Source organism: Cnephaeus nilssonii (assembly GCF_951640355.1).
Source record: "Cnephaeus nilssonii genome assembly, chromosome: X".
NCBI lineage: Eukaryota > Metazoa > Chordata > Mammalia > Chiroptera > Vespertilionidae > Cnephaeus > Cnephaeus nilssonii.
Genome location: NC_137071.1, coordinates 75,418,604 through 75,438,110, shown reverse-complemented (window position 1 = coordinate 75,438,110; position 19,507 = coordinate 75,418,604). Strand labels below are relative to the sequence as shown.

Here is a 19,507-nt window from a genome sequence, read left to right as displayed (position 1 = left end):
GTACATAGAAAACCCTAAAGACTCCATCAAAAAATTATTAGACTTAATAATTGAATTCAGCAATGTAGCAGGATACAAAATTAACGCCAAGAAATCTATAGCATTTCTATACACCAATAGTGAACTTACAGAGAGACTAAAACAACAATCCCATTTACCATTGCACCAAAAAAATTAAGAAAACTAGGAATAAACTTAACTAAGGAGGTAAAAGCCTGTACCCAGAAAACTACACGACACTGAAAAAAGAGATAGAGGAAGACATAAACAGATGGAAGAACATACCGTGTTCATGGATTGGTAGAATAAACATCATTAAAATGCCCATACTACCCTAAAGCAATCTATAGATTCAATGCTCTCCTCATTAAAATACCAATGGCGTGCTTCACAGACCTAGAACGAACACTCCAAAAATTTATCTGGAATAAAAAAAAAAATACACCGAATAGGTGCAGCAATGCTGAGAAAGAAGAACAAAGTAGGAGGGATCTCAATACCAGATATCAAGCTGTATTACAAAGCTACTGTTCTCAAAACTGCCTGGTATTGGCACAAGAACAGACATATAGATCAATGGAATAGAATAGAGAACCCAGAAATCAACCCAATCCACTAAGTTCAATTACTATTTGACAAAGGAGGCAAGAACATACAATGGAGTCAAGACAGTCTCTTCAATAAATATTGTTGGGAAAATTGGGCAGGTACATGCAAAAAAAAAAAAAATGAAACTAGACCACCAACTTACACCATACACAAAAATAAACTCAAAATGGATCAAGGACTTAAACATAAGATGGGAAACCATAAAAATATTAGAGGAATCCAAAGGCAGCAAAATCTCAGACATATGCCGAAGCAATTTCTTCACCAATACAGCTCCTAGGGTAATGGAAACGAAAGAGAAAATAAACAAATGGGACTACATCAAAATAAAAAGCTTTTGTACAGAAAAAGAAACCATCAACAAAACAACAAGAAAACCCACTGCATGGGAGAACATATTTGCCAATGTTATCACCGATAAAGGCTTTAATCTCCAACATTTACAGGGAACTCGTACAACTTAACAAAAGGAAGACAAACAACCCAATCAAAAAATGGGCAATGGACCTAAATAGATACTTTTCAAAAGAAGATAGAAGGAAGGCTAAGAGATATGAAAACCTGCTCAAAGTCACTAATCATCCGAGAGGTGCAAATAAAAATGACAATGCGGTACCATCTCACACCTGTCAGAATGTCTATCATCAACAAACGACTAGTGCTGGTGAGGATGTGGACAAAAAGGAACCCTCGTGCACTGCTGGTGGGAATGCAGACTGGTGCAGCCACTGTGGAAAACAGTATGGAGTTTCCTCAAAAAACTAAAAATGGAACTCCCATTTGACCCAGTCATCCAACTTCTAGGAATATATCCCAAGAAACAGAAAGGATATATGCACCCCTATGTTCATAGCAGCACAATTTACCATAGATAAGATTTGGAAACAGCCTAAGTGTCCATCAGCAGATGAGTGGATTAAAACTGTGGTACATCTACACAACGGAATACTACGCTGCGGTAAAAAGGAAGGAATTCTTACCAACTGCAATAGCATGGATGGAACTGGAGAGCATTGTACTAAGCGAAATAAGCCAGTCAGAGAACGATAAATATCACATGATCTCATTCATTTATGGAAAGTAATGAACAACATAAACTGATTAACATAATCAGATCCAGAGACAGAGAAGCATGGATCGGACCATCAAACCTCAGAGGGAAGGTAGGGGAGGGTGTGAGTAAGGGGGAGAGATCAACCAAAGGACTTGAATGCATGCACATAAGCCTAACCAATGGACACAGACACCAGGGGAGTGAGGGCATGAGTGGAGGGTGGGGGACAATGGGAGTATAAGGACACATATGTAATACCTTAATCAATAAAGAAAAAATTAAAAAACGAATAAAAATGGCTACAAACAAGTACCTATCAATAATAACCTTAAACATAAATGGATTAAATGTTTCAATAAAAAGACATAGAGTGGCTGAATGGATAAGAAAACTTGACCGAAATATATACTGTCTACAAGAGACCCACCTCAGAACAAGGGACTCACACAGACTGAAAGAGAAGACACGGAAAATATTATTCAGGCAAATGAAAATGAAAAAGAAAAAACTGGGTTAGCAATACTTATATCTAACACACTAGACCTCAAAGTGAAGGACATAACAAAAGATAAGGAAAGCCACATCATAATACTAAAGGGATCGACTACAACAAGAGGATATATCTCTGGTAAACACATATGCACCCAATGCAGGAGCACCCAAATACAAAAAACAAAAAACAAAACAAAACAAAAAACACTTCTGGAAGATATCAAGGGAGAGATCGGCAGTAATACAAACATGGTAGGGGATTTCAATACCTCATTGACATCACTGGATAAATCCTCTAGACAAAAAAATCAGCAAAAAAACAGCAATCATAAACAACTCACTAGATCAGAAGGCCATTTTACCCCAAAGCTACAAAATATACATTATTCTCAAGTGTACATGAGACCCTCATGCTGATGGCACATGAGCACCAATCTGTGGAGTGTGGGGGATACCAAATGTATCCTGAGGTACCTCTACATATACTGGTACCAATGACTATACCTCTGATATACCAAGACAGCTATGCCCAGTTACACATTTCAAAAAACTGTCTGAGAAAAATGGTATAGATGTTTGCTGGTTTAGTGGGATGGCTTACTTAGTGGAATGGCAAGAATAGTTAGGTTGATGGCACATTGAGTTGGTGGAGGAGGAAGGCATAAGAGATACTAGTAGTATAATAAAGTGAATGCTAGACTCTTACTTACTTTAACACCTGTGCAACTGTATTTGGTCCAAACCATTCGCCAATTGACTTTCCTTCTCCTACACCCATTTGTGCTGTTTTTATGTGGAAAAAAATTAACATGTTAGCAAAAGGTCTCCCAGCATGCCACAAAATCCCAACTTTCTGCATAAATAAACAGGTGGACAACTTAGTGGACAACTGTACCTGCTCTTCTTGTCCACATACAAGGCAGGGGACAAGAAGAGCAGGTACAGGCATTGTCTTTAAACCACTGATGTGACCTTACCCATTTGATGGATAGAGTAGCAACAGTCTTTTCTATCTAAGAAGCACTGTAGGATCCGCTGATATTCTTTGGGTTGTTCTTTTTGTTTCTCCCAGTTCCAGTCTTTTAGGAAAAAAAAAAGAGTTAAGTTATTGTTATAATTTCTTATTACTTCTCTGAACTCTTATTATAACCATGAGGTTAGAAGGACAACAAAGAAGTTATATCTTAATGGCAGGAATGACCGACTTAGAACATTCCTAAATATCTTCAATTTTGATGACAAAGGCATCTGGAAACTGATTACTTTTAAAGACTCGATAGGTGTAAAGTAAAAGCAAAACAAGAAGTTGACCAAGGAATTGACTTAGCCCCAGGGCTAGAGGTGGGTAAATATTATATGAAAACAGTCTCATAAAGGCCTTTCTGGTCAGCTACTCAGTGAACAGGTCACACAAAACCCAGCAACATATCTGTATATCACCCAGATGCCAGTGTCTCATCACCACACAGACAGCAATGGCTTTTTCCTTATCATTTGACAGCATTACCAAAAGAGTTTCATGGGGGAAGTGCTATTCTGACACACAACAGTTCACAGGGGAATATACAAAATTCAGAGCTAAGGAAGCTTTAAAAAATTGCATGCTGCCAATTTTATACAACATTTAAAAAGTCCACACTGAGCTTTGCAAAAACAAATGCCTTTGCTATCAGTGTTCAAGGTTTCCTTATGACCAAAACCAAAATAATCACATCTGTAGGGATCCCATCCATGACTTAGGCACAACCCCCCAATGCTACTGAGGACAACTGTAAAAACTTGCCATAATCATTGCTATGGACAAGGTGCACTGCTCCCATCCCACTGCTCTAGGAACTCTGTCTAATGGGACAGAATTCTGAGGCTTGGTTTGCTTCCAAGACATAAATTTATCTCCTGAGGTTTTAGAAAGAGTTTGAATTCACAACTTAAATTTACTTGAAGCCAAAGGCCATTATCTCCAGAGTCTTCCATTCTCTTTGCTTTGAGGATTTCTGAAACCAAAGTTTTAAACTTCATATTCAGCACAGACTTCAGAGGGTTATCTGTATCCAACTGTTTTTCATCAGCTAACAAATTGTCCAAGTCTGGGGAAATCTTGATTAGCTGGCTGCTAAGTACCACTAAATAGTTTCTGATGATGTTGATAATTGAATCCACCTCAATAACTAAATAGGAAACACAACAAAATTCTTCTTCACAAAATTACATCTTCTAATTCATCTTTGCTACAAGATCTATTCCCAAATCCTTCCTGCTATTTGCTTTTACATTAAAACAATTGAGACTGCTTACTGGGATTTTTTTCCCCAGTTTGCTTTTCACAAAATTTACTTGCAGAAGAAACATCTTTTTTTAAAAAAAAAAAAAAATATATATATATATATATATATATATATATATATATATATATATTATTGATTTTTTACAGAGAGGAAGAGAGAGGGATAGAGAGTTAGAAACATCGATGAGAGAGAAACATCGATCAGCTGCCTCTTGCACACCCCCCACTGGGGATGTGCCCGCAACCAAGGTACATGCCCTTGACCGGAATCGAACCTGGGACCCTTGAGTCCGCAGGCCGATGCTCTATCCACTGAGCCAAACCGGTTTTGGCATGAAGAAACATCTTTAAAAAAAATTCTTTATTCTTGAAAGTATTACATATGTCCCCTCCCCCCGCATTGTCCTCTCTCAGCCTGCCCCTGCCCCTCAGTCCTGGCCTTCACCCCCTGCATTGTCTGTGTCCATTGGTTATGCTTATACGCATACAAGCTCTTTGGTTGATCTCTTATCCCCACCCCACCCCACCCCCGAAGAAACATCTTCTCATTTATAAATGAAAAAAAGTCACCCAGCCGGTATTGCTCAGTGGTTGAGCATCGACCTATGAACCAGGAAGTCACAGTTCGATTCCTGGTCGGGGCATATGCCTGGGTTGTGGGCTCAATCCCAGAGTGGGGCGTGCAGGAGGCAGCTGATCAATGATTCTCTCTCATCATTGATGTTTCTATCTCTCCCTCTCCCTTCCTCTCTCTGAAATCAGTAAAAACATATTATAAATGAGAAAAAGTTAAATAGTAAGAATGAATCTTCTTCAAGAAGTAAGTGTACCATAGAGACATCTCTGAACAAGGAGTCAGAAGTCCTGCATTATATTCGCAAATCTATGTTTTCTAGCTTTTTGACCCTGGGCAAGTCACCTTACTTCCTGAGCCTCAGTTTCTTCATCTGATAAACAGAAAGCAGGCACAAGATATCCTAAACCCCAAAAAGAAGGAATCAGGCCCTCAAATCTCCCCAGACCCTTCCACAATCATTTGTGATAATGGCAGTAGGGTGTGTGAGGTTCCACAGTAGGGAAAAGAAATAATGTTTCCATTCTCTGAATCTCAATTATTTCAGCAGCAAATCTCATTTAAGGTGTCCTTTCACTCCTTCATCCTCAAGTTGAACTGGTCTTTCACTCAATTGCCAAAACTGGCATCCAGTCAGGGTAACCCTACAGATGCCCACAGGGAAGCACACATCTTAAGAAAGCAAGAATTGCGCAGCCAGTGTGGCTCGGTGGTTGAGCATCGACCTATGAACCAGGAGGTCATGGTTTGATTCTTGGTCAGGGCACTTGCCTAGGTTGTGGGCTCGATCCCCAGTGTGGGGCGTGTAGGAGGTAGCCGATCAATGATTGTCTCTCATCCTTGATGTTTCTATCTCTCTCTCCCTTCCCCTCTGAAATCAATAAAGACATATTTTTAAAAAAGAAAGCAAGACTCAAGAGTTCCAACAATGATTACTGAAATGATTTTAATAAAGTAGTTTATTGAGGAAGGTAATTTAAAGATCCCTTAATCATTAAATGGATATCTTCAGTGAACCAAAACCAAAATAGCACCTGCTCTCTCATTAGGCATTTCCTTTATGTCATTTACATCCTTTGCCAGGCAGATACTTTAAATGAGGTCAAGAAACAGACCTACCACCACGCCCTTCCTCCTGCTCCCTTTGTTATGTGACCCATTTAAGGACTCAGTCAAACAATGACGAAGATGGAAACTAAATGACACACCTGCCTCAACGTTCAATGTTCACACCTGTCCCTCTGGCTTGGTGATTCACAAGGAAATGTCTCCTGTTTCCTTCTCATGGGAGACTTTGTCAACTTGTCAACCATACCACTTGAGCTTACATGGAGCACTTTTAGGACCTGTAGCTCTGTTAGAGAGTATTCCTCAAGTTCACCACAAATATGAAACCACCAGCAGTAAGCGCTACTGAAGAGGTCTCTAAGGCAGTTTAGAGAACAAATTTAACTCACCCCTTCCCAAGTGTCTGCAGATAAGGGCTTGAGCCAGCATCATCTGTCCACAGCGTAGCATACATCCCCAGCCAGCATCTGATGAAGGGCCCGTTCCCCCTGTTGGCAAATGGATGGCAATAAATATGAGTTCCTGAAATTACCCTTTCCCAAAACAATCAGCATATCTGGGAATCATACAAAACAGACACACACACACTCTGAAAAGAGATAAGAGGTATAGCCAGATATCAAACAGGGTTTGTTATAGAGTAGAACTTGCAAAGTTAATGCTAAGTTAACTAAAATGGGTTCTATGGCCAAAAACAAAATAAACAAATGAACAGAACCTGCCCCTTATGTTTTCTGCTTGGAGACTTCTGGGTATGCATGCAATTTTGGTAGACGAGTACAATGTATGACTACCAACACTTCGTCTATGCCATATAATCATCTGTTTGACCAAACCTGGCTTTGCACAGCTCACCTTTCAGGGAAACCCATCTTTCCTTACTTAAGAAATAAATGCTACCAAAGGCAATCATAAAAATGGTCAAAGATATCTGGAAGACTTTTGACTGTTCTAAATGTACATTATAAAGATCTGAACAGCAAGAAGGACAATGTAAAATAGAGGAAAGAGTCTTAAATTGGGCATCATACCAGTCTCTAAATCTAAATCTCATCTATAGACTGAGGATAATAGCATGTACCCTGGCTATTATCAGTGGGTATTATAAGAATTAAATGAGAGAGTATCTGGGAAAGTGCTCTACAACCCACTCAGGACAATGGAAATATTTGGTGTTATGAGTAAGGTCACAATTAAGAATATTATTAATAGCCCAGCCAGTGCTGTTCAGTGGTTGAGCATCTACCTATGACCAGGAGGTAATGGTTCAATTTCTGATCAAGGCACATGCCCAGATTGCAGGCTCAACCCCCCAGTGTAGAGCATGCAAGAGGCAGCTTCTATCTCTCTTTCCCTCTTCCTTCCTCTCTCTGAAATTCATAAGAAACCCAATCTCATTTTAACCAAATAATTTCAACATTTCCCCACCTATGTTTTGACAATAAATATATTATATATATAATATATATTAAAAGAATACTATTAATAAATTTAAAATGTACTATATATTTAAAAGGCACAAAACCAGTTAATAAATGAAATAATACAAAGAGTTCCATTTTAAGAACACTTGATGTAACAAAAATCCCACAAAAGTGGCCAGGGTGAGCTCACTATCCTTTATCATGGTATCAATGAAATCAGATAACTTGGATGGCAGAGGAGAAATTCTGCTTTCATATCCCAATATGGAAGGGAACAAGTATACTATAAGCATGATCTCACAAAAGTAACTTTAAAGGGGGCCATCAACCTTATAAGACAAGTGAGCCAAGGTGGCTGCCCCTTTCCTTTTGTTGTGGGGATTGAAGGAGAGTTGCTACAGTAACAAGAGAAGGGTTGAGCCAATTTGGGAGCTGGAAGAGGAGCCCTTGGCTCTTGCTCATATTGGGATTACCAGCCAGATTAGTATGGAAAAGATTCAGTGAAGCTTACATAAAGAAGAGAGCATTGAATGCCAAAGCATTGTCAGAGTTGAATTGCAAATGTCTTCAAGCCTTACGAAGACCTCTTCACCAGACAAAGTTAACAGTTTAGAATCACTGGGTACTAAAAATAGCTATTTTGTTTGTTTTACTGCTCAGGTACTTCCTGCAGAGATTTTAAAAAATGTCTGTGTGGACTTCATCTATGGCACTTTATCAGAAAAATTGACCTGAAGCCAATTAATAGGTCCAGTCCTACATCAAAATTGGTCAGACAGGTTTCCTGTTAGGAGAATAGCTCCCACCATTTGGGTTTTTGGTAATCTTTTCCCACAGGGCCATGATACCAGGAATATGTCACCCTACTTACAAACATTTTAGAAATTTTCTCTAGAGGGAGCCTGTTCACTTAGCTTACTGAACTGTCTTTTTTTTTTTCTTTCTTTCTAGACAGCAGCTGGTACTCTAAACCTAGAATTAGGGCCAAGGAAATCTATCTTAATTCATCTCCCAGTGGCAAGGTGTTCTCATTTCATAGGGGGAAACAATCAAAAGAATTACTTTCTTTTCTTCAGGTACAATTGTCTTTAATAAATCAAGTAGCTACACAAAGCAGTAGATTGTAATTTAATAAATATTGCCCAAATTAAAACTCTGACTTTTTCCTTACTCTCAGAAGTAAAATAAATTATACCATCCAGAGCCTGAACACTTGGAGGTGGGCTCAAAAGTATCCTGGCATTACACATTAACACTATGGAGCCATACATGATGAGGTTCCTTGGCAATGAAACTTTTGCATAAAGTGTAAGACTTAAATACTCCCCTAAATCAAATTCTTAATCATAGTGAGCTGCTAATTTGGAGATTTCTGTGAACTCACTGAAAACTTCAGGCAAGCTATGTACAAGGAAGAAAGCACAGTATAACAAATCATATACCTACCAATTGGTGAAAATTTCCTTCTGTATGTAAACCATAGACGAGCACTTATATCAGACAACAGCTTAGATTTTTCTGTAATTAAATGTGAAATTCAAATTAAATCACCATATCCCATCTAAAGATATCTGCTTTTGATTTCTGATCCAGCAGCAAACTCATTTTCAAATAACCAGATAATTCCATTATTATGAGGCTAGGGAAAATCATAAGAAACCCAATCTCATTTTAAACAAATAATTTCAACATTTCCCCCTGCCTATGTTTTGACAAGAGCCACTGGCTAGTACAATGATGCTGGGTGGCTTCTGTCTCTTTTCCACTGAACTCCATGGTCTTGGCAGGTACCAACACTGGGGTCATGGCCATAAGACAAAGAATAGGGAAAGCAAGAATCCTAGATAACCAACTAACAAGGCAATCAGCCCTGCCTAATTGATAACATTTGACTGAATCTGTCATCAGTACTCACTTTCTGTTATCTAAAACTGGGTATGGGTGTGTGTGTAGTGGGGTGTACACATGTGGACATGTTTAACTAAAATGAAAGTGCCCCGTTAAGCAAATTAATTATGTAAGCAATGTGTCAATACCACCTAGTGCCGTGGTCGGCAAACTGCGGCTCACGAGCCACATGCAGCTCTTTGGCCCTTTGAGTGTGGCTCTTCCACAAAATACCACGCCCTGGGCGAGTCTATTTTGAAGAAGTGGCGTTAGAAGTTTAAGTTTAAAACATTTGACTCTCAAAAGAAATTTCAATCGTTGTACTGTTGATATTTGGCTCTGTTGACTAATGAGTTTGTCGACAACTGACCTAGTGCAACTGGTATTTGTAATCTAAATGGATGTATAACATCATAAATGTTTTTGTCTATTTTGAAAGCATGCTTTCTTGTATTTTATGACAAATTTATTTCGATGGCCACAAATATGGCTTCCATGTTCCCATCAATATTTAGATGTGGTTCTATCTTTCTTAGTCTTCTATCTCCCCTTTTTCAACAACATATCCATGTTTGTATTCTGTATAGTACTTATAGCCATTGCATTTTAAAAGAAAAAAAAAGGAAATTCAGTATCAGTCTATAGTTTCTATTGTCTCCCTTGCCTTTCCTTTTAACTAATCAGAAAATTACTGTCTGGATTTTCCTTCCCCTTCATGTCCACAGTGTCTGGCACATTTTGGGAAGCAGCTATATAATGGTTAAGAGTAAGATTTCCTGGAGTCAAACTCTGCCTGGGTTTGAACCCTGACTATTCTACTTACCAAGTGTGTAGCCCTATCATTGAGATTCATTTTCATCATCCATAAAATGGGGAGAGCACCTACTTCATAGAGTTGTGAGCATTCCACAAGATACTAATACATGAAAGTGCTTAGATGCTACAGTATGTAGTAAGCCTGCATAAATGTTAGCTGCTATTATATATGCCTCCTCTTAAAATGTAAAGATCAGTCACTCCTTCCTCTGATATTTTCTACACCTCCCACCTTCCCTATATGCTACGAAGTCTGGGGAAGTTGTACGGACATTTTAACAATTTCACTTTGAAAGTCATTTTGCAACTTAACATTTGAATATGGGTATGTTTGACAACCTAGACAACCTAGTGATTTCTGTTGTCATGGAATGCAGAACTAGAAGAGATGAGCTCCAGTCCCTTCATTTTATGTGTTAGTGAAGGGAGTTAAGCTCCAGAAAGAGAAAATGACTTATCTAAGGTAGGAGAAGAGTCTGAATAGAAAAATACTCCTAATGGATAACCCTGGCCATTCTCCACTGTTCAGTCTTCTCCACAAAATTATGAAGCCAGACTCAGGAGGAGCTACAAAATGCCTAACTTCCTTTCCTGCTTTTTGATGAGCTTCCTGTTCTTCCCGCCATGCTGGGGCCTCTCCTCAGACAGATACAAAATCAGAGCTGCCTCTCTCCAAGCTCAGGCTTTATCTGGGTATAGGGCCATTAGCAGTTTTAGGTTTAAAGGTCTTTCCCAATCTATGAGAATGTAAGGGTAAGAAAGACAAATTCAGCTCTAGCCAGTGTATTTCAGTAGTTAGAGGATTGGCCTGTGCACTGGAGGGTTTCAGGTGTGATTCCAGGTCAAGGGCACATACCCGGGTTGTAGGTTCAATCCCTGGCCACAGTCGGTTCCTGTGCAGGAGGCAACCAATTAATGTGTCCAATCAATGTGTCTCCCTTACATCAATGTTTCTCTCTCTCCCTCTCCCTCTCCCTCTCTCTCCTTCTCTCTCTCTCTCTCTCTCTCTCTCTCTCTCTCTCTCTCTCTCTCTCTCTCTCCTCTCTCTCTCTCTCTCTAAAAAGCAATGGAAAAAATATCCTTGGCTGAGGTTTAACAATGACAAAAAGACAAATTCAAGCTTCCTTACCATCTATCTAGCTGTATGTTCTATACACAATCAGAATAAAGTAAAACAGGGCTTCAATCAGCAAAATATATCAAACTACAGTACTTCTCGGTGTCTGATATCGTTTCTGACAGCCGTGGGCTGTTTAGAAGTCTCCAGTGCTTTAATCTAGACAGAAAAGGACATGTGAGGAATGAAAAGTATGTAGCCCAGTCATCAAAGACTAGATACTGGTTACTGATACCAGGAGTGGGTCCATGCTTTTTGAAACCTGAGTCTTATAGAATTCAGGGGTTCTCCTTTAGGGGAAAGAATACGAATATATGACCTTTTCAAATTGTACAAACACGACCATATGAACATGCTGCAAGGGCCTCTTAAGGTCTTGAAAGAGGCCTCTGCAAGGGAAGGGCCTGAAGCTTAAACTTCTTTGGCTGCCAGGTAAATCAGCTAGAGAGTAGGATTAACAGTTATCAAGGTCATGTTCTGCCAACCCAAGGAGGAAAACCATATAACGCCTTGACCTCAGCACCCACTTCATTTGGGTTCTCACAGACAAATGCAACCAAACCTTACCTGTTTTAAGGAGATGCTGTTTCCCCAAGATCCATACCAGGTCATTTGTATCTGGAAATTCTTCTAGGTAGTCAGCAAAAATAGTAATTTGGTTTTCATACTTGGATAAAACTGAAATTAAAGGGAAGAAACAGGCAAAATTTAACAGAAGGGGCTTGCTTCTGTAGTCTACTGATTATTACCTTTGTCCTAAAGGTGAAAGGTCATGAGCTGAGCTCCAAAGTAATAGAAGCAAATCCTTTTCTTTGAGGAACAGAGACAATCACAGACCACAAAAACCTTTAGTAAAGGGATTTCCTCTTGACCACCTTTTTTGACCTTCCCTTTATCAAGGCCCTATTTAGCGCCCCATCTTAATAATTATTTGGCTACAGTTAACTCAAAACCTTTTCTTTAATGGGGCCTTCTTAGTAAATAGCCACTTATCTAGCTTCTCCTAAGATGAGTTTATCAAGATAATACAATAATACCTTAATACATAACTCTTACCCAAGTCACAGGGAATATTGTAAGGTTTCTAGTGGCCAATGACTTGGAAGGGGCTATGACAAGCCTCAAAGTTTATACAACTGTGAAAATGTAATATTTTAGCTGGAAGACTGAATGTTTTAATGGTACTTTTATTTGTTATTTTATTCACATATGACTTCTGCAAAGTAGGATCTTGCAGCTGATGATAAATACAGGGTGGGGCAAAAATAGTTTTACAGTTGTGAGTGTACAAAACAGTTTATTCTTGTATTATTATTTATTAACTTCTGTATTATTTTACATATGAAAAACTGTAAACCTACTTTTGCCCTACTATGTATAACTTGATCTTGGGATTCACAAATGACTATGGTTATCTATCAAAATAAAGTAACAGAATAAAATATAATTAAACCTTGTAAGACATAGGCCACAGTCTCAGAGTTTATGACCATGTAATGTAGGAGGGGTTAAAATTCACTTTTGTACCACTGGTGTCTGCCAAAAGAGTCAAGACTGACCTATGAAGTGTTTTTATCACAAAAGTTCTCTTTAAAATATTCTCAGCAAGGTGGGAAGAGAGGGATCATACCTCAACATAATAAACGCCTTATATGACAAACCTACAGCCAACATCATACTCAATGGGTAAAAACTAAAACCATTTCCCCTACGAACAGGAACAAGACAGAGATGCCCACTCTCATCATTCCTATTTGACATAGTACTGAAAGTGCTAGCCATAGCGATCAGACAAGAAGAAGAAATAAAAGGCAGCCAAATTGGAAAAGAAGAAGTAAAACTGTCATTATTCGCAGATGACATGATATTGTACATAGAAAACCCTAAAGACTCCATCAAAAAACTACTAGATTTAATAAGTGAATTCAGCAATGTAGTAGGATACAAAATTAACACTCAGAAACCTATGGCCTTTTTATACACCAACTAGAGGCCCGGTGCATGAATTCATGCATGGGTAGGATCCGGCCAGCCTGCCCCGATGGGGGCCCATCGGGCCAAGCTGGCAGGGGGGAGGGGCCACTGGCGGTTGGCCAGCTGGCCTTGCCCCTGATCAGCCCCCAAAACCCCAATCGGGGGCAGGGCCGGCTGGGGGGAAGGGCTGTGGGCAGTTGGCTGGCCAGCACCACCCCCGATCGGAGTGTTGGGGGCCGTTCGGGGGCCAGGCCGGCCGGGGGGTGGCCAATCAGGGTCTGGATCAGGCTGGTTGGCTGCCACAGTGAGAGTCATAGCCACCAGTCATTCCAGTCGTTCCACCATTCTGGTCACTGGGCTTTTATGTATATAGATAATGAACTCACAGAAAGAGAAACAAAAAAAATCCCTTTTACCATTGCACTAAAAAAATTAAGATACCTAGAAATAAACTTAACTAAAGAGGTAAAAGACCTGCAATCGGAGAACTATGGGATATTGAAAAAAGAGATAGAGGAAGACATAAACAGATGGAAGAACATACCATGTTCATGGATTGGTAGAATCAACATCATCAAAATGTCCATACTACCCAAAGCAATCTATAGGTTTAAAACAATCCCCATTAAAATATCAATGGTATATTTCACAGACCTAGAACAAACTCTCCAAAAATTCATATGGAATAAAAAAAGACCCCAAAGAGCCCCAGCAATCTTGAGAAAGAAGAACAAAATTGGAGGGATCACAATACTAGATATCAAGCTACATTACAAAGCCACTGTTCTCAAAACTGCCTGGTACTGGCACAAGAACAGACATACAGACCAGTGGAACAAAACAGAAAACCCAGAAATCAACCCAAGCCATTATGCTCAATTAATATTTGACAAAGGAGGTAAGAGCATACAATGGAGTCAAGACAGTCTTTTCAATAAATGGTGTTGGGAAAATTGGACACATACATGCAAAAAAAATTAAACTAGACCACCAACTTATACCATACACAAAAATAAACTCAAAATGGATAAGGACTTAATAGTAAGATTGGAAACCATAAAAATCTTAGAAGAATCCATAGGCACCAAAATAGCAGACATATGTCATAGCAATATCTTTATCAATACAGCCCTTACAGAAATGGAAACTAAGGAGAAAATAAACAAATGGGACTACATCAAAATAAAAAGCTTCTGCACAGGAAAAGAAACCATCAACAAAAGAACAAAAATCCCAATGCATGGGAGAACATATTTGCCAATGTTATATTCGACAAGTGCCTAATCTCCAAAATTTATAGGGAACTCAAACATCTTAACAAAAGGAAGATAAATAATCTAATCAAAAAATGGGCAAAGGACTTAGACACTTTTTGAATGTGGACCTACAGAAGGCCAAGAAACATATGAAAAAATGATCAAAGTCACTAATTATCTGAGAGATGCAAATCAAAATGACAATGAGGTACCTTCTCACACCTGTCAGAATGGCTATCATCAACAAACAAGTGCTGTTGAGGTTGTGGAGAAAAAGGAACCCTCGTGCACTTCTGGTGGGAATGCAGACTGGTGCAGCCACTGTGGAGAACAGTATGGAGTTTCCTCAAAAAATTAAAAATGAAATTCCCATTTGACCCAGTAATCCTACTTCTAGGAATATATCCCAAGAAATCAGGAACACTAATCAGAAAGGACAAATGTGCCCCTATGTTCATAGCAGCACAATTCACCATAGCTAAGATTTGGAAACAGCCTAAGTGCCCATCAGCAGATGAGTGAATTAAAAAAATAGTGGTACATCTACACAATGGAATACTATGCTGCTATAAAAAAGAAAGAACTCTTACCATTCACAATAGCATGGGTGGACATGGAGAGCATTATGCTAAGTGAAATAAGCCAGTCAGAGAAAGATAAATATCATATGATCTCACTTATTTGTGTAATATAATGAACAATATAAACTGATGAATAAAAATAGATCCATAGACAGAGAAGCATCGACCAGACCATCAAACCTCGGGGGGTGGGGGGGGTGGGGTAAGAGATCAACCAAAGGACTTGTATGCATGCATATAAGCATAACCAATGGATGCAGACACTAGGGCAGTGATGGCGAACCTATGACACGCGTAGCCATTTCTAATGACACGCAGCCACTGAGGCGGCCGCATGCCAAGGATGAAACATTTGCGAAATAATGTTTTTTCCTCAAAGTGACACACTACCCGAGTTATGCTCAGTTTTTTGGCGAAGTTTGACACACCAAGCTCAAAAGGTTGTCCATCACTGCACTAGGGGGATGAGGGCATGTGCTGAGGGGTGGGGTGGCCAGGGCAAGGTCAATGGGGGGAAAAGAAGACGTATGTAATACTATCCTATATAATAAAGGGGTAATATGCAAATTGACCCTCACACCCTTGCACAAGATGGCTGCCCCCATGTGGTCAAAGATGGCTGCCACAAGATGGCTGGCAGGGGAGGGTAGTTGTGGGCGATCAGGCCAACAGGGGAGGGCAGTTATGGGTGACCAGGCTGGCAGGGGAGGGCAGTTGGGGGTGATCAGGCCAGCAGTGGAGCAGTTAGGCGTCGATCAGGCTGGCAGGGGAGTGGTTAGGGAGCAATCAGGCAGGCAGGCAGGTGAGCAGTTGGGAACCAGCAGTCGGACATCCCCCGAGGGGTCCCAGATTGGAGAGGGTGCAGGCTGGCTTGAGGGACAAATTTCATGCACCGGGCCTCTAGTATGTAATAATTTAGACAATAAAGATTTTTTTTTTAAATTCTCTTTAAATAAATTTTCTGAGGGAAATAATATTGCAGACAGTAAATAGGTTTCCCAGCCAGCCCCCAAAAAACTATTTTAAATTATAACCAGAAAAATCAAATTGATAGTATATTTTATAGTTTATGGTTATTTCTATGAGAACAATACATCAACTTCAATGCTAAGACACCCAGCACATACCTTCTCTTCTCAACTCTTGGAGTCTCCTCATACCCTATGGAAGAGGAGCTCAGAGAAGGTAGGGGTCCTTCTGTGCAGCTACAAGTAGCTGCAGGGTCTCTCCCACAGCAGTCCCTAAAAGCCTCGTGTGAATGGTTTCCTGTAAAAATGGCATTGTCGGATATGTTTAACTCAGTTGAAAGAACAAATTGTTTTCTTTTGGCTTTGTTTTCTAGGGCAGGAGCATACTGTTTTCATAAAAATAAATGTTCCCAAAAATAAATGAGTCATATCTGGTCATGAAAACAGGTTCATCTGCTCAGAACACTTAGTTGAAGGTTGAAGTTACATTTTGCATAATTTTTACAAGTTGAAGCTATAATTTGTTTGAAGTTATAACTTTAGAAACACATCTACCCAGGGATACTGCCTTTCTTGAAACATATTACAGAAATCCAATTTTTCAGGGATTTAAGTAGCCTTTCTCCTCAAGATGTTTTAATTATTAAAGGTATACACTTGGCAGTTTTTCAAACCTGAAGAAGTTAGAAATGAGAAAGCCATTTTGTTCACCAGTGTAAACTCATCACTGCTGAATCTGCCAGAGAGCCAGTGCTATCTTAGCCTTTCTGTCACTGGCCTTAGTCCCTGGACCATGTCCAAGAAATACCAAGCTAAAAATGATCACCCAGGTCAGACCATCCCCAGGAGGTGGTGGACTGAGGTGGCATAAAATCACACTGTGTACCTTCCCACCCTACTCTCTACCCTTCACAGGCAGGAGAAATCAGGTTAAAATGAATGGCCAGTATAGCTTAGAAAGAGAAAGAAAATCAGAAAAGAAGTAGCTTGAGAGGAGTGTGAGAAAGAGGCAGCCTCTCTGGCATTCCCCTGGTTGGGGTGAGGAAGGGTGGCATTGGATGAATGTACAACATTTATGCATATAAGCCTTGGGTCTTTTTTTAGAACTGGCTGAAAAAAATAAAAAGCATTTCTCTATCACCAACCCTGTCTCAATGAGTCACTACCCAGCCATCTTGTCAAATTAATACCGCCCCTTAAAGCCTGCGAGAACTGTGCTGCTTCCTTTGGGATGGCTCTGGCCAAAATGGTAGTCAAAGAATTTTCCTCTTGATCTTCAGCCCCTCTCAGGGCAACAAGGAGGTCACTATAGTTGGTATTCTTCTTCATTCTTCTCTAATAAACAAATAAGTGTAATCAGAATGGGGTTAAAAGGGTTGGTCAATTGTGAAACTAACAATCTTTGCTGAACTGTCTTGCAGGAAAAGGATGTTCCCTGACTGACCACAAAACAATAACACCCTTTTCCTATTGAAACCAGATAAGGATGCCTGAAAGGAATACTGATCCTGCTTAATCATAGTACTAAATTACCCTCCCCAAGCAGAGCTTACCTACCATTTTCTATAAATGTGATAAAAGATAAAGCATGCTCCCTTACTGCACCTATGCTAGAATGACCTAGCCTCTGCATATAATGACCTGTCTCTTTTTAATGAATATGCATAACTAGTCCCAATAAAAGCAATTACCCTTGTGTATTTGGAGACACTGCTTTGGGAATCATCCCCAGTGCTCTCTTACTTGCTGCAAATAAACTTCCCTTGTTCATATTCTGTCTTGGTCTAGATTCATTAGGTTATGATCACCAAGAGACAATCCCCTTGCATTCGGTAACATAAGTAATATTTTTAAGTGATATAGAAGGCAACAAATGATTCATTCCAACTGGGGATGAATGGGCCTTCTACAACCTAGAAAAGGTGGCATCAGAGCTGAGCCTTAATGAAAATAAGACATAGGTGGGAAAGGGGAAGGGAGGAAATTCCTGGTTGAGGAAACACCAAAAAGATTTGGCAAGCAACTGAGTATGGGGTGGGGCCGAGGAGAATGAGAGTCAAAAATGACTTGAAGTTTTCAAGTGTGGGTGATGAGATGGTAGCAGAAAAACATAGTGTGGGGTAGGGAGATAATAAGCTAGGTCTAGCCAGAACATGTTACACTCCTGGACTTGGTCAACAAAGGAAGTAGAGGTTTAAAAAAAAAGTGAAGAGCCCTAGCTGGTTTGGCTCAGTGGATAGAGCGTCAGCCTGTGGACTGAAGGGTCCCAGGTTTGATTCTGGTCAAGGGCACATGCCCGGGTTGTGGGCTCGATCCCCAGTAGGGGGTGGGCAGGAGGCAGCCGATCAATGATTCTCTCTCATCATTGAAGTTTCCATCTCTCTCTCCCTCTCCCTTCCTCTCTGAAATCAATAAAAAAATATTTTTTAAATAAAGTGAAGAAGTCAACCAGCACAGGGATTGTGAAGAGGGGCATGGTAGATGGTAGGTTGATTAGCAGAGGCTAGAAAGGCAAGAGGAATCCAGAAGAACAAAGTTCAGCCTAAAATGTGGCTTCACCCCCTTCCTTCTGGGACCACTTAGTGTCCTGGTCTTCTCAGCCTCTGCTCGCCTGTGCACAGGCCCTGTCCATCTTCATTTCTCTTCCTACCAGTGCCGTGCTTTTCTGAAAACCAAGAACTTAAAAAAGAGAGATGGGACAACAATTCCTAGCTTTGCAAGGGGGATTATCATGTTCAAAACTGCACATTTTGTTGAATGTATTTAGCAAGTCACAGCTTAATGATGCCAAGTTGTCATATAATGCAAAATACACAAATGATTTCTCTGTAGGCCAGTATATACTCTGATATCCTAAGACAGTGATGGGCAACCTTTTGAGCATGGTGTGTCAAACTTCGCCAAAAAACTGAGCATAACTCGGGTAGTGTGTCACTTTGAGGAAAAAACATTATTTCGCAAATGTTTCATCCTCAGGAGCAGCAAATGTTTCATTCTCAGTATGCGGCCGCCTCAGCGGCCGCGTGTCATCAGAAATGGCTACGCGTGTCAGTGCCGACACACGTGTCATAGGTTCGCCATCACTGTCCTAAGAGAACATTATCATTTTCTGACTTACCTGAGAATCTTAACCAAAGGGTTAGCTTTTAACTAGACTTTATGAGATTCTATTTAACTGTCTAGTACTAGTGGTGGTGGAGCACAGGAGGCTGCATGCACTTGACAAATTGCCGGGCAAGTCAGTAAAGGAATAACCAGTCCTTTTGTCAAGCGACAATTATTAAGTGATAAGGCCCTTGGTTTTCAACTTGACACCATAAAATACAACATTTCTTAGAGATTTCAGTCAATTCATGCTACTGACTATGGTGGTAAGAATCAAATATAATGCAAAATTGGACGT

At 40.0% G+C, this 19,507-nt stretch overlaps 1 protein-coding gene across 2 annotated transcripts in view; it reads right to left on the bottom strand.

Annotated features, from left to right (window-relative positions):
* The window catches only part of ATG4A (autophagy related 4A cysteine peptidase), a 75,385-nt gene that overhangs the window by 25,431 nt on the left and 30,447 nt on the right, over positions 1-19,507 (bottom strand). Inside the window, exons 1-6 of one of the 2 annotated variants that reach the window (XM_079764917.1) lie at positions 16,264-16,324; positions 11,893-12,003; positions 8,952-9,023; positions 6,471-6,569; positions 3,133-3,234; positions 2,866-2,938 (exon numbers count right to left, since the gene is read on the bottom strand). In XM_079764917.1, the coding sequence (XP_079621043.1) occupies positions 2,866-2,938; positions 3,133-3,234; positions 6,471-6,569; positions 8,952-9,023; positions 11,893-12,003; positions 16,264-16,294 (488 nt within the window). In that variant the 5' untranslated portion in view covers positions 16,295-16,324. Of the gene's footprint in view, positions 1-2,865; positions 2,939-3,132; positions 3,235-6,470; positions 6,570-8,951; positions 9,024-11,892; positions 12,004-16,263; positions 16,325-19,507 lie in introns of those variants that run through there. The other variant, XM_079764918.1, reaches the window with a different exon arrangement.